The sequence below is a fragment of the Elaeis guineensis genome, chromosome 4, assembly GCF_000442705.2.
Source record: "Elaeis guineensis isolate ETL-2024a chromosome 4, EG11, whole genome shotgun sequence".
NCBI classification, from domain to species: Eukaryota; Viridiplantae; Streptophyta; class Magnoliopsida; order Arecales; family Arecaceae; genus Elaeis; species Elaeis guineensis.
The window spans coordinates 137,615,484-137,631,175 of NC_025996.2; the positions used below are offsets into that span (position 1 = coordinate 137,615,484).

Genomic DNA, 15,692 nt, shown 5'->3' on the forward strand with positions numbered 1-15,692 from the left:
TCTATTTGGTAGGGGAAAGAAATTGCGACCCAATGAGAATCCCAACCCTCCCTCGTAGTTGCCTCTTTATCGCTTCGGCAACCATCGCCGAAGCCCCTCACTCCCTTCCTTGTTCGCCATGACCTCCCTCTCCGTCTCCGCTCCCCTCAAACCCTCCTTCCTCCCCTCTCGATCCATTCCGCCAAAAACCCTCAAACCTCGCACCCTTCTCTATAAATCGTCTCCTCCCACCGTCCGCGCCCTCATCTCTTCCTCCTCCCCTCCCACGAGATCCTCCTCCCATGGCGGAACCTTTGGTTTAGGGTTAGGTGAAGAAACCCAGGGATATTCTTCTTCTCATGGGTCTTCTCTGTATGTGAGCTCGCCCTACTTCACGGCTCCTCAGACCCCGGCGACGGCCATGAAGGGGGCGGAGGCCGACGTGATGGGCCTGCTGCTGAGGGAGCGGATCGTGTTCCTTGGGAGCAGCATCGATGACTTCGTGGCGGACGCCATCATAAGCCAGTTGCTTCTCCTCGACGCCCAGGATTCCACCAAGGACATCAGGCTCTTCATCAATTCCCCTGGAGGCTCCCTCAGGTACGAGAGATATGCTTCCAAACAATCGAATTATGGTTAACTTCCTTTTGACTTTGTTTAAATATTCCTCGTTTCTTCATTTGATCTAGTGTTTGGCTGATTTGCTACTGAAGTTTTACTGTGCAAAAAATGGTATAAAAAATGCTCACAGTGGTATAAAATTGCTTCATTATTACTATGTACATTGTTGTGCACAATGGCGTACCAGATGTTTGACTAATTGACTGTGTTACGTTGTTAAGGAGGAAGTGAAACTTACTGTTTATTATGCATGAGCCCGAGTAAATGTAAGATGGGAATACACTGTTGTGCAACCGGTTCCATATACGTGTCCTTTCTCTTCGTTGCTCCTGAGGGCATGGATGTTGCAGACTGTAGAGCCTGTGAAACCTCTTCCTACTCTGGATGCTATTCTTTCCTATGCTTTTCAGATTGCTTTTCGGTTCCACCATTTTTCATTGCTATGACGAACCTGTCCACATCATCTTTTTGCTTGGTACATTTCGTTCCTTTTGCAGCCAAGTTCTACCTTCTTGAGCTAGATGCATGCGGTGTTTGGCTTCCGTAATTTTCATGATTACATCTTTTTCATTTTTGGATACAAATATTCTCTCCTTCTTGCTCACTATACATGTTATAGAAGACATGAAGGACTAGTTAATAGAATTATCTGGGAAAGTGATGGAAGGGAAGAATTAAAACATGAAAAGAACTGAAACAAAACTTGTGGTATTCAACATTTATAAAATGTTAATATGAGGTAGAAACTTAGGACTTAGCATATGAAAGATAAAATAATGGAGAATGAATATAGATGGACTGTTCATCTAGGATGGAGACTGTTGGACGCATGCTAGAGAAGTGCTTTGATCTGTATGAAAGGGTGGGAAAAAATGGGACAGGCCTAATATGACCTGAATGGATTTGAACAGAGGTCTAGAAATGCTTTTGTCAATGAGTATCACATGATGTGTTCTGGCCCTAATCAGCGGTGTTGGATTTTATGCACTAAAATTAGGACATGTAGATTTGTCTACATATATGCATATTTGGGATAGCAAGCTAAACATGCAAATTTTGTGAGGTCTCAGGAAATATCAAGTAAAAGCATGAAAATAGATGAAAACATCTAACGGTGATAATGGGGCCAATGACCTGCTAACCAACTTGACCATTAAAATTGGAAAAGAAAAACAGTGGATCATAAATTTAGACTCGATAAATTTGTTCGTTTAGGTTACTGCATAGTGCTTAGGCTGATGCCTAGGTGGCTTGTGCTAAAAAATTAAAATATGTAAATATGCAAAAATAGCTAGAAAAATGAAATAAGTCAGAAGAAACAAAATGGAAGGGAGGTAAATTACACAGACTTTTTTATACTTATTAGAAGACCTATTTTAACCAGCAAAATGCTTATTTACTTTGTATGTAGAAAGAGGTATGCTCAACAATCTAAGTGAGAGAATACAACTAGAAACTCTACAAAATGATGGTAAATTCATACAAAATTATACACACACACACACATATATGTATATATGTATATGTACATATATATGTATATATGTATATGTATATGTATTATGTATATGTATATATGTATATGTATATGTATATGTGTATATGTATGTATATGTGTATATGTATGTATGTATGTATTATACACACACACACACACACACACACACAACTAATTTGGAATTAGAGGGACTTGGAACTATGGTGGTTGGCACCAATGGGAAATGCGGGAGCTGTAATCTGCTTTCATGACAATGCGTAAACTGCACGTTGCCCCAAAATAGAGTCCAAAGTGGCTTCTCCATGCTAAGCATTGGTAGGCACCTCTTAAGCAGTTGGTCTGTAAAAGGGGTAGGCAGATGGTTGGTCCCTAAGTATGGCAGCCAATGAACAGTTTAAGCAGTACATGGCCTCCAAGGCAGTCCAGACAAGAACCATGTTTAAATAAGAGTTCATGTAAAAAAGCCATGGTAATTGTCTATCGGAAATTACTAAGTTGTGAAAATAAACATGATTTTACAAATATTGAAAATCAAGTCAGTGAATCACTTTTTTCCGCTAATACAAGGTTGTTTTATGATGAGAGCAGAGATATTTGAGAGAGACAAAAAAAATCAATAATGTTACCATTTTTTGAAATGTAATTTAGAGGCTCTTGAGTTTCTAATTATGAACTCGAATCCATTGAATCTGATAAGAAAAACCTGAAACACGAAATTGATTATGGTTTGAGTGTGGTTCTTGTCACATCCAACCTTTTGGAACAGTGGGTTCCATTTGGAGTGGAAAGGAGTCACTAACCATTTTACGACAGGCTTGTGAGCAGGTGTGTGAATCTTCGAGCTCACTTGAGTGTATCATGGTGTGCCATATCAGTGGTCTGTTGTTAAGGTTTTACGTTTTGGCAGTCCACTAATTTCCTAAACTGAAGGCACCCTTTCCAAAACAAAATTGAAGCTATGAGATTGATCAGTTGGATTCTTTTGTTGAAAAAAAAAATGTCAATATTGTATTTGCTGATAATTTTGTCAACCTGAGGCTGAAAAGGTTATTATAATTACTTTCTCACATATTGTCTTGTAGATGCCCTGTCTTTAACATGAAAATCAGTGAGCAGTAGGTTGAGGTGCAAGTTTTGGGTCCATAATTGTCCTAGTAATTGTCTCGCAAGTAACAAACTTGATAAGACAGCTTGATGTATTTTCGTGCAAGTTAGAGACTTTGTAAGACAAGTTGATGTTTTGGTCTGATTTTCTCCTTGCACAAGTAAACCCATAAGGTATCAAGTGTTAATATTCATAGACGGGACACGGGGATAAGTGGAAGACTAGCATACCTTTGCCACCAAAGAGTCCAGGTTTGGCAGCATAACATTCTGTACTAGCTTTATTATACATGTTGTATTTGAGTTGAACGTCCTTCGTATAAGTTGTTCATGTCACCATTCCCATGATATTTCAGTTGTTTTTCTGTTTTCGTAACTGCATAAATAGGCTTCTTGAAATGATAGGCATGCAATGGGCTTCTATTTTAAACAATCACTGCTCAGAAATATGAAACTATTGATCTGAGAAATTGAGTTTTAAGATATATGTGCATGCAAGATGGGTGAGAAACACAAATAAGACCACAACCCTCATTTAGATGGAGATATGTTTTTATATTAATTTATTACTAGTAATTTTTAGATGCTGCCCAGCTTAGTGATTTATCCAGCATAACAATCTATCAAGGTAGTGGATCAGATATGGCACTTGTTAGATAATGCAGCCTCCCATTTCTGTGCAGAGATTGAGGTTGCAGCCTGTGGTGACAATTTTTCTGTCTTTTTTTAATGATTGAAAGGTTGAAATCAACATGCTGTATTATGGCTCTGTTGAATTTTTGTAGAGATCTGCAAATCATTCTGTGGTCACAGAAGCCCTGTGCAACAGATCTGCCAGCTAACTCATACTGATTTAATGTATTACTGTATTACCTCAGTATTTGGGCCTGCAAATTCTTGTGGTTGGTGCACCGAAGTTTGTGTATGTTGTTTTGACTTTTCTTAATGTTCTTTATTAGGAGACATTAGCAACAAAATGGTTGAGGATTTTTTTTTTTTTTTTTTTTTTTTTTGCATTGTACACTATTAAGAGATTTTTTGGTTTCAGTCATTCATAATCGACAAGTAAAAAAATACTAGTTTAATCATAGGTGTTTATTTTTATAAGTTAAATCTTAATAATTAGTTTTATATTGTCATTAGATTGCAAAGTTATAAACTATCATGACTCATGGTTGTACTACTACTATTTTTTATATTCAATAGACATAACTATGAAGGAAATATGCTCATAAAAACCTGGATATGCAGGCAACTAGGGCTTGCTTATTGTGTACAACTTGTGTTGATACATGTCTATTATTTTATTTGGGAAAAGATTGAACACAGATCCAAACTTCTAAGAAACAATCATGTTTCAATATCTAAATATGTACACTATGTCATTTACTTAGAGTTTTGAACAGAGATTGTTTTGATATGTATGGAAATATGTAAAAAGTATGGTAAAATATCAAAATAGGACAAAGAAATTTAAAAAATTATTTTGCTTAAGCCATTCATAGTTCATAAATCGAGAGAGTTCCTCATAGAAGTTTGGAAAAGCTTGAAATAACATTAGAGGTAACATTAAGTAGGAATGCTTAAGGAATGAGGATTCATGAAGCTGACCCTAAAAACTGGGACCAAGGTTTCAAGTACCAAACCTTACCACATGGTAATTCAACAATGTACTACATCTTGGTACAAGAATGTGCTATATCAGACGGACTCATATAGATAAATTGTCAATATAGGGTCTAATATTGAGGCTTAGGGCAATGCTAACACACGAATACTTGCCATATGTGTGCCCCTTTCTCATCCTCACACCCAAGGGCATGAAAGTCACATACTCTAGAGTCTAGAGTTTGTGAAACTTCTTCCTTCTTCGGATGGTATTTTTATAATACCCCACTAGTTATTGCTCTCATGACCCCATTCATGTCACTCTTTTGCTCATCAAATTTTGTTCCTTTCCACCTCTAAATCCTACGTCTTTCAAGTTATAGAGGAGCATTAAAGCAAGCTTATGATCTTTTTAGTATAATATTAAATAATGAATTAAAATGCATGTAATGTGTTTGATTTTTGCAATTTTTATGATTATAGTTTTAACATTCTTGGATCCAAGTCCTCATGCTCAAATATTCCATCTATAATAAAACATACATATTAGGAGAGGACATAAGTGAATACTGAATTGGAATTATGTGGGAAAAAGCAATGGAAGTTAAGTGATGAAAATGAATGGAACTGAAACAAATCGTATTGTATTCAACATTAATACTTATGAATATAGGTGCTATCAAAATGGAAAAGTTTCATTTGGTATAATCATATCGTTCATCTAGCATTTAGTAGTAGAAGATGAGGAGCTGGAAGCAAACCCATGCAACTGATTTTGGAGTAATTTTATGATGATGGTGGTATCATGTTGTGCGATAGGGAAATTTACAAGACAAAATAATGCCTACAATTTGCATCATTTGAGAGTAATATTTTAAGTCCTTGTTTGGGCCCTATCCTGTTACCTTACTAGAATGGTATGCTATATCCTAGTGTGGTATGCCCCATGCTAGCACATGGTACACTGTTGGTGTTACACAACAAATAGTACTGTGTTGGTCTGGGGAGTTTTTTTTTTTTTTTGGGGGGGGGCGGGTGGGGTGTTGCAACCTAAGCCCCATACTAGTATTGGTACTTTATAGGGTGGTACATAATGCCTCATTCTACTGCTTACCATGGTATGCTTCATATCGCCCATTATGCTATAGTACTTAAAATGCTAATTCTAACTTTTAGGCTGCATGCATATAAAGATGAGGGTTTTTTGGTGCTGAGGTTACTGCTTACAAAAACTAAGGAGGTCAAAGTTAGAGTGAGCACACTACCGTAAACTTAGGACATAAAATGAAAGATAAAATTGGGAGCCTAGATAGGATGATTTGGAAGTCCAATAATAATAGGAATGATAGTTAAGCTAATCATATGGAAGTCAATAATAATGATAGAAAAAGTGAAGGCTTGATAAAAAATGATGCAGAACTATTCTGTTCTCATCATAGTAGAACACCACTATAAACTTAGGACATAAAATGAAATATAAAATGGAGAGCCAAGATAGAATTTGGTTTTCACTTTTGAAAACCAAAACCACCCCCACCGCCACCACCACTGCCCACCCACGTGCGATCCCTATCATCGCTTACCGCTGCTTGTGCCACTACTGGTCATGCCACCACTACCACTGGTCACCCCCACTGCCACTATTGGCCAACTACCACCACCATCACTGCTATCACTACTGCCACTGCCATCAAGGACAACCCAAGTGACTATCAAATAAGATTTGAGTTTTGGTTCTCAAAAATAAAAAGAAAAGTGTTAGTTTTCGTGAAAACTGAAAACTGAAAATTGAAAGTGGTGCCAAATGGAACCTAAACTTCTTCTCAAATGATTTTCCTTTTCCATTCCCCCTTCGTTTTCTACAGTATTGCTTGCAACCAAAAACACTATAAGTCATAATTGGAGTTAAGGTTTCATTTTTGTGAGCCCCTGTAGATAAAATAAAATGCAAATATTGAATAAGCCATATGTTTATTCATTAAACAAGTGTCCCATTGATGACTAGGATTCTGAAACAATTCTAGAAAAAATAAAATCCTAGTTGGATGGTTGTTACCCACATTTGTAGTGAAGCTAATATATATCTAAGAAACTAATTCTGTTGATGTTCAAAGAATAGTCTTACGTCAATACTACTGATTGTTTCTCCTCATCAAAGCTCTTGGATCTTAATTAGTACCTGTCTGACCATTGTGGTGACAGTTTGCCATTGTGAGAATACTTGTTTTCCTACTAGAGCAATGACCATGCAAGCTAAGGTCAAATTTGTTCTGCTATTCTATTCTTTTATGATTTGGGGCCTACATTCCCCTTCTTTTTTATGCTTTTCTGGCTGGGGGTGGGCGAAGGGCAGAGAACTGCATTAGATTTATGACAAATCTATTCCACTTTTCTTGAGTCAACCAAGACAAAAGAAAAGAAGTTAATTATAAGTCTCAAACTCTTATTTTGATGAACAATAAGTTTTAACTTTTTCCCACCTTCTGATGAATGATGCATAGATGTTCTACTATGTCATTAGAATTTTTTGAAAGGTAACTATCTTTCATGTATGAAATTTATATAGAATCTTTGGGAAAAATACTATTTTATTCATTAGGGAAAAAAGGAACTTGTATCTTTGGGATCTGATGTCCAATACCTAAATAGAATACCTCTATTACATTGTTTGATTCTTAACTTTTATCTATATCATAAGTAAGGTGTTCTTAATTGTCTCGGCCCAATAGCTTGCTGATTGAACTTTATGGTGCGTACTCTTTCTATTAAATGGAAGCCTTGTTGACGAGTAAATTTTTAGTTGCTTTTATCTATGGATACCTATAAGAGAAACATTTACAGCTAGAAGCATCTCTTAGTTGTCCATTTTTCTCTTTATCTAATGGGAATATGAACTCTACCACTAGCTTATGGCGCTACCTAACACTTCCTCCTCTTTCAAACTTATGACACTTGCATACATGACTTGTGAAAATTGCAAAGCTTTATCCAATCCAATATGATAAACTAGCATCTTATTTTGCTTTCATCCATTGGACAAATGTATTTAGATTAACTGTGTATATGCTAATATAAGTGGGCTTTATATTTATAAATACTAAAGCCTAGAGAAATGATGATGAATGGTAGAAACCATCTGGCACAGTCATGGAGTGTCTGTCACACTCTACATAGGGTATTCAACCACTTCCTTTTCTTGTAGGAAACATACCAAAGAGATTCCAAAACACCTTTTTGCTATTATCATATGATGAAAGAGTGTGAGGAATGGTTAAGCCATCTATATGTGTGATAATGCATGCCTTAGATACACCATCCATTACTATATAGAAGCCCAACAATGAAGTGCTTAGACTGTAATTTTAGATTGGTATGGCTTAGCTCGGATATTTTTATCTGTGCACAACGGCTACTCATATCTTCATCGGAAGCTCAAGGGATTGAATTACATGATACTGCGTTTTGACTTTCTAATCCAATATAAATTCAAGTTGCTACATGGTGCACAATCATTGATGTTTGAACTGTCCTGACAGCTTCATTGTTCCACAATATTGGATCTAATCTGCAATCTCTGTAAGAGGTTGAAGGTGAGTTAATTATAAGGAGAAATTATAAGATTGACAGTTTTTGGTCTTCACCCAATTGTCTGTATTATGAAGAGCATGTGGACATATGCCAGTTCACATTGTATTTGGTGTTGGGAGAAAGACAACTTTTGATTTTTAGGTAGTAGAAGATCGAAGTCCATGTGGACAAATAAGGACGATGAGGACTCTCATGGCCTAATATGAAAGATTTAACACCCTAGCCTTTCATGTACTTAATGGGTAGTGTCTCGAGGTTCAAGGCCTCTCCTTTGCCTTCAGACTGAGAGCATAGGATCTCCCTTCCTCTTTTCCTTGAAGTTTTCTTGTTTCAACTCTTTGATTCCCTTTTTCTATTATGGACTTCTATTTGAATTGTTTGGCCAGGATCAGAATGAATGTATTTGAGAATCATTTTATTAACTCTTCCTGCACAAACCAGTTTCTTCTTTAGCATAAAATTGATTTATTTTCATTTTGTTAGTGATATTAGCCCTTCCTTTATCAATGTTGTACAATATGTTGTGGCAATGGCTAAGCAGCTAAACTCATGCAGTACAATTTTAAGTCCATAATGGTTGTTCTGCCATATATAATGTTGTTAATGGAACAAAAGATTTATGGCTAGATACCTTGGCTGGGCTTGCCTACCTTTCTCCCTTGGATCAATGGTGATACTTCAAACAGTTCTATTCTAAATACTTTATAATTTGACCATGACATGGAAACGGTTCAATAGGAGTTCAGTGAAAATCATCAAGGCAGAGAGCCTTTCTCTTCGATGCTGAAAAAAATGCACCTAGTCCTGAAACTTTGGCCAACTCCAGGGACAGCCATAGGTAAATTTCCATACCTAATCTCTTTGTGAGATCTTTTGCTTTGTTGGCATCCTATATTTGGGAGGTGGGGGCTGTGTTGGAACCTACTTGAGGTTTTTGCTCATATCCATGCAGCTATGGAACAAGGGACATTGATGCAGGATACAGATATGGCTATGTCAATATCAAAAAATAGCATATAGTGCGGCAAGGATATGATGGTGAATGGATTTATACCTCTTATATATATGTGAGAAAGAATCCATAAAGTATGGTAGGTTACTATGATAACAGTCTGTTCTTTATACAAGAACATTATCATCACAGACTGGAAAATAAACCATCAATTGTTAAAAGGTCAACATTTTTCTAAAAAAGCCTATTACCTCCTCTTCAAAGATATCTGGGAAGTATCCTTGGTGTATGCAATAGGTAATTGTAGCCTTTCACAATTTGAAATAGATAGATATTTAATAATTATCTGCCATATATCTTAGCCATATTTGACAAGTGTCGTATTTGATATTGATATCGAATATGGACAAATTAGGCAAGTTGAAGTATATCATGTGTGACTGCTGCATGTCTGCAGGCATAACATTACTGTTCCATTCGCCTCTCTTCTGCCTGATGAAGTCAGTTGAAGCATTGGTGTAAAAGTTGAATGACATGATTTGATGCTCCTTTCAGGCCGTTTATTGTTCTGGTTCATTTGATTTGTGTCTTTTTGATATTGCTTATATTATCATTCTTTTGCCAAATTTCTCCTGATTATTTGCAACTTTCTGTTTGCCTCCAGTGCTACAATGGCTATATATGATGTGGTTCAGCTTGTGAGAGCAGATGTTTCGACTGTTGCACTTGGCATTGCAGCATCTACAACATCTATCATCCTTGGTGGTGGTACCAAGGGTAAGCGACTTGCCATGCCCAACACGCGGATAATGATCCATCAGCCTCTTGGAGGTGCTAGTGGTCAAGCTATAGATGTTGAGATTCAGGCTAGAGAGATCATGCATAACAAGAACAATATCACTAGAATTATCTCTGGCTTTACTGGTCGTACATTTGAACAGGTCCAGAAAGATATTGATAGAGACCGTTACATGTCCCCTATTGAGGCTGTTGAATATGGGATTATTGATGGTGTTATTGATAGGGATTCCATCATCCCGCTTGTACCTGTGCCTGAGAGAGTGAAGCCTAAACTGAATTACGAGGAGATCAGTAAAGATCCTAGGAAATTTTTGACACCGGAGATTCCTGATGATGAGATATACTGATGTTCATTTAGGAAGAGCTACCTTGTATGTTTATGTGTGCTTGTTGCATTGGTTTTGCACCAATGGATAACAGCCAACAGGAGTAGGATGGTGTGGTTTTAAACTTCATTTGGCGACGGAGTACTTTATAAGCTTCAAACTATTTTACTTTGTCAATCGAAAATTTTAGTTGGCAAGAGATGCAACTCAACAATTTAATCTGCCTGATTCCCGTTTATATATTGTTATTATCTATCAATTATTATTTCAGGTATCACAAATCTTGCTTTAGGTGCATTAGATTTGGTGTAGCTAGTGAAGATGTAGAAATTTTGATTGCTAGTACGTTGAATTGCTTCAAAAACTCGATGTCTTTTGTCATATGCCCCAAGGGGCATTATTGTAAAATTAAGCTTACCATTCCAAATTTCTTGGGAGAAATGTACCTCGTGAACTACATCACCAAGGAGCTTGAATTAGAATTCACCATATTCAATCAGCTCTTCTCCATGCGCACATTAAGCCCAACTTGTTTTGTCTCCATTGAGGAGTCAAAAGCAACCCATTTGTGTGTTATCTTGGCTCTTTTGCTCCTTGATTATTGCATGAATGCATCCAGCATGATCTCTAGCCCAACATGGACCATCACAAAGGAAACAAGTACCTTAGGGCTTCCTTTCCTTGTTAAATGACTTTCCCTTTGATAGCTTACCTTTACTCTTGGATTGTTCATCCTTGTAACGGTCACCTTACGATGGGAGGGCTTCAATCTTTTTGCTTCCGCAATATTGGCTTGATCACCCATCAGACCCTCGGACTTGAAAGACTCGGATCTTTTAAACTTTATTAAGGTCTATGTTATCACGAGAGTAGTTAAAATATCTTTCACACCATGCCAGTTGCAACTCAGCGGCAGTCCATGATTTGGGACACTCCATGAAGTTGAATAGCTAGTTCTCCTTGCTCATTTTAGGGATTTAAAGTAAAAGGGAGGAAGATTTCATTACATCATTTTGAATCGAACTCGTATACTTTAACTTCATTCTCTTATATTCTTCGTGGATGACATATTAGAATTTTATGAGATAATAAAATTTATATGAAGAAGGGGCTATTGAAGCCATCTAAGATCTCTCACATCAACCTATTGAATCAACCTGCAATCACTTACAACCATGAGAGAATCAAGTTGGATATGTTCTTCGAGCAGCATCTTGATTTTCTAATCCCAACTACGAATATTCCCGATGAAGAGAACCTCACAAGCTTTAGGATGAGTTGGGGACCAAGTCCGTAAGGAATGTCCTTTTATAATATGCATCACCAATCAAATATAATATTTGAATCAGTTGCAAAGATTGGAAGATAGACATTATCCATGATGGTTGTGTAAAGCTCAATTTCATCATACTATCAAATATATTTCTATCACTTTATTGGAGGTTTATCTTTAGTCAGAGTTCCAATCAATCTAAAATATGTAAAATAAATTCTGATGCATATTAGTGTGGCCCACAACTAGATAGGGTTAATTGGATAAATTCTAACATTCTTCCACTTGGCCCAACCTAAGAAAAATATTTTCATTTTAATTATTTAAAGTATTTCAAAAAATCTTAATAAAATCTTATCTGGATTTGATAATTGAAAACTGGTATGGTCATATTTAAAACTTAATTCTTCCATAAGATATACTTTGTATATTTGATTATAAAATAATTATTAAGATGAATCATGGCGGCAAATGCATTATCGATCAACATTCGACCTTTCATGCATTATAACATTAATGACACCTCATAATCAAGTTCTTTATGTGAAATTTTATTTTATGAATAGATGGAACTTTATGCTTATTTCTTGGTGAGCTCTATATCACATGGTAAACAACTTATCAGCAAAAATAAAATTAACTGAACTTCATTATAAAATCTAATATAATGACTTTATACAAAGCATCTAATACATATCAATCATCAAAATAAATTAATAAATCTCATATGATCCACATGATTTTTGAAAATTTTGAGAGTAAATCCTTTCATCAATGGTCTGCATCATCAGCTCTGTACCAATATATTCCACGGACATTATGTTCTCCTCTATTTTTTTATGAAAAGTAAAATATTTAATGTCAATATGCTTGCAAGCGCTTGTACTCTTCGTATTATTGAAGAATTTTACTACAGAATTATTATCATAGTATATCTTGATCAATCTGCTAATAAGATCAATAACTCTAAATCCTGTGATAAAATTTCATAACCATATAGCTTATAAGAAGGTCTCATAATAGATTATATACTTTGCTTTTGTGGTGAATGTAGTAATAAGACCTTATTTTGCACTCATCCAAGATATAACATCTCCTGTAAGTAGGACTAAATATCAAGTAATAGACTTCCTATTACCAGCGCATCTAGCAAAGTCCGAATCCTATTACTTCATGATGATCAGATCGACTGTATGTGAGCATGCAAACTTCTATATTTTACAGATAACACTTGACTTTCTTAGTAGCTTTCCAATGCTTCATTCCTAAATCATATTGATAATGTCCAAGTATTAATGCAGTAAAAGTAATGTCTGGATGCATGCAAATATGGACATAAATTAAACTCCCAATAACAGATGCATAGGTTATGAATCTTATTTTCTCTTTTTTTATTTTAATTTTTGGACATTAAAGTTTATTAAATTTATCATCCTTTAAATGGGAGCATATCTGGGAGAACATTTTCTCATCCCAAATCTCTCTAATACTCTAGAGATATAAGTTCTTTAAGATTGTCCAAATAACTTTAAGGATCTATCTTTATGAATCTCAGTGTCGATAATATAAACGACTTCATCCATATTTTTCATCTCACAATTTTGGGATATAAATGTTTGCTTTTCTTAAGTAGATCAAGATCACTATTGACAAGTAGAATATTATCTACATATAATATTAAAATTATAAATTTATGTCTACTAATCTTTAGATATATATATTGATCAATTATATTTTTTTCAAATCCAAAGGAAGCGGTTATCATATTAAAATTGAGATACCATTGTCTGGAAGCCTATTTAAGTTCACAAATGAATTTTTTTAATCTATAAACCATGTTCTCTTATTCACTAATAATAAAATAGCTCGGACCATTTCATATAGATCTCTTCCTCTTGATCATCATTGAGGAGGTCGTTCTCACATCCATTTGATGCAGCTCTAAGTCAAAATGAGCAAGTAAGGTCATAACAATCATAATTTTTTTTTTTGAAGAAATAGAGAATAGGTTTCTTTAAAGTCAATGCCTTCCTTTTATGTAAATCTCTTTACCACAAATTTGGTTTTATATAGTTCAATTTTATTATTGGGATTCTTTTAGGCTTTTAGATCCATTTGCAACCGATTGATCGCACCTCTTCAGATAGGTCAACTAATTCTCAAACATAATTTTTATATTATCTATCAATTATTATTTCAGGTACCGCAAATCTTGCTCTAGGTGCATTAGATTTTATGCGTAGCTGGTGAAGATGTAGAAATTTTGATTGCTATTAAGATTTTGGAAGAAAAATATAGGCATGGATGGTTGCTAGCAGCAGTTCTTGAAGAAATTTTTTCATTTTCCCTCTAGCTTTTCTACTGGTAAGCTCTTCATTTTTTCTTGCTAGATTATGTTAATATTTTTGATGACCGCATTTAAAAAATAATGAGAGACTTTATTTTGTTTCTGTCTTTATTTGTTCGACAACTCAGATGGTAACATGTCATTCAATTCTTCAGAAACTCTCAATCTCCTTAGGAAGCTCCTTAAAGGGCTTATTGGCACCCATAGTTGGGGTCCTTAAGGCACCCGAGCGACTTCCCTTCTTATTCCCTTGTTTGGTTGTGCTTAGAAGCTTAGCACTAGGACTAGTCTTGGCCATTAGTAGTATGTTGAATTGCTTCAAGAACTCAACGTCTTCTGCCATATGCCCCATTAAAGTCATCGAAGGGCATCACTGTAGAATTGAGCTTACCACTTCAAACTCCTTAGGAGAATTGTACCTCGCGAGCTACACCATCATGGGGCTTGAATTAGAATTCACCATCTTCAACTAGCGCTTCTCCTCGCGCACAGTAAGCCCAACCTGCTTTGCCTCCATTGAGGAGTCAAAAGCAACCCATTCATGTGTTATCTTGGTTCTTTTGCTCCTTGATTATTGCATGAGTGCACCTCTCTCAACACGATCTCTAGCCCAATGTGGACCATCACAAACCTTAGGGCTTCCTTTCCTTGTTAAATATCTTTTCCTTTGATAGCTTGCCTTCACCCTTGGATTGTTCATCCTTACAACGGTCACCTTGCGATGGGAGGGCTTAAATCCCTTTGCTTCCGTAATATTGGCTTGATCACCCATCAGACCTTAGGACTTGAAAGACTCAAATCTTTTAAACTCTATTAAGGTCTACGTTATCATGAGAGCAGTTGAAATATCTTTCACACCATGCCTGTTGCAACTTAGCGGCAGTCCATGGTTTTGGACACTCCATGAAGTTGAATAGCTAGTTCTCCTTGCTTGTTTTAGGGATTTGAAGTAAAAAGGAGGAAGATTTCATCACATCATTCTAAATCGAACTCATATGCTTTAACTCCATTCTCTTATATTGCTCACGGATGATATATTAGAATTTTTTGAGATAATAAAACTTATATGAAGATGAGGCCATTGAAGCCATCTAGGATCTCTCAAATCAACTTATTGAATCAACCTGCAACCACCTACAACCATAAGAGAACCAAGTTGGATGTGTTCCTCGCTATCGTCGAGCAGCACCTTGATTTTCTAATCCCAACTTCAAGTATTCCCGATGAAGAGAACCTCACAAGCTCTTAGATGAGTTGGGGACCAAGTCCTTAAGGAATATCTTTTTATAACATGCCTCACCAATCAAATATAGTATCTGAATCAGTTGCAAAGATTGGAAGATAGACGTTATCCATGATGGTTGTGTAAAGCTCAACTTCATCATACTATCAAATATATTCCTATCACTTTATTGAAGGTTTATCTTTAATCAGAGTTCAGATCAATCTAAAATATATAAAATAAATCTTGATGTATATTAGTATGGTCCACAACTAGATAGGGTTAATTGGATAAATTTTAACATTCTTCCACTTGGCCCAACCTAAGAAAAACATCTTCATTTTAATTATTTAAAGTATTTCAATAAATCTTA

General features: G+C 35.9%; 1 protein-coding gene across 1 annotated transcript; it reads left to right on the plus strand.

Moving 5' to 3' along the window:
• Positions 1–32: 32 nt before the first annotated feature.
• LOC105042525 (ATP-dependent Clp protease proteolytic subunit 4, chloroplastic) lies at positions 33–10,676 on the plus strand. Its single transcript, XM_010919782.4, has 2 exons — positions 33–579; positions 10,015–10,676. The coding sequence occupies exons 1-2, from the start codon at positions 119–121 to the stop codon at positions 10,496–10,498; spliced, it is 945 nt and encodes a 314-aa protein (XP_010918084.1). The 5' UTR covers positions 33–118; the 3' UTR covers positions 10,499–10,676.
• The last annotated feature ends 5,016 nt before the right edge of the window (positions 10,677–15,692 follow it).

Bases quoted from the DNA above. Each gene is read 5' to 3' on its own strand.
- LOC105042525 (XM_010919782.4), top strand. From the start codon at position 119: ATGACCTCCCTCTCCGTCTCCGCTCCCCTCAAACCCTCCTTCCTCCCC. The intron at 580-10,014 runs GTACGAGAGATA...GTTTGCCTCCAG, and splicing joins TCCCCTGGAGGCTCCCTCAG to TGCTACAATGGCTATATATG.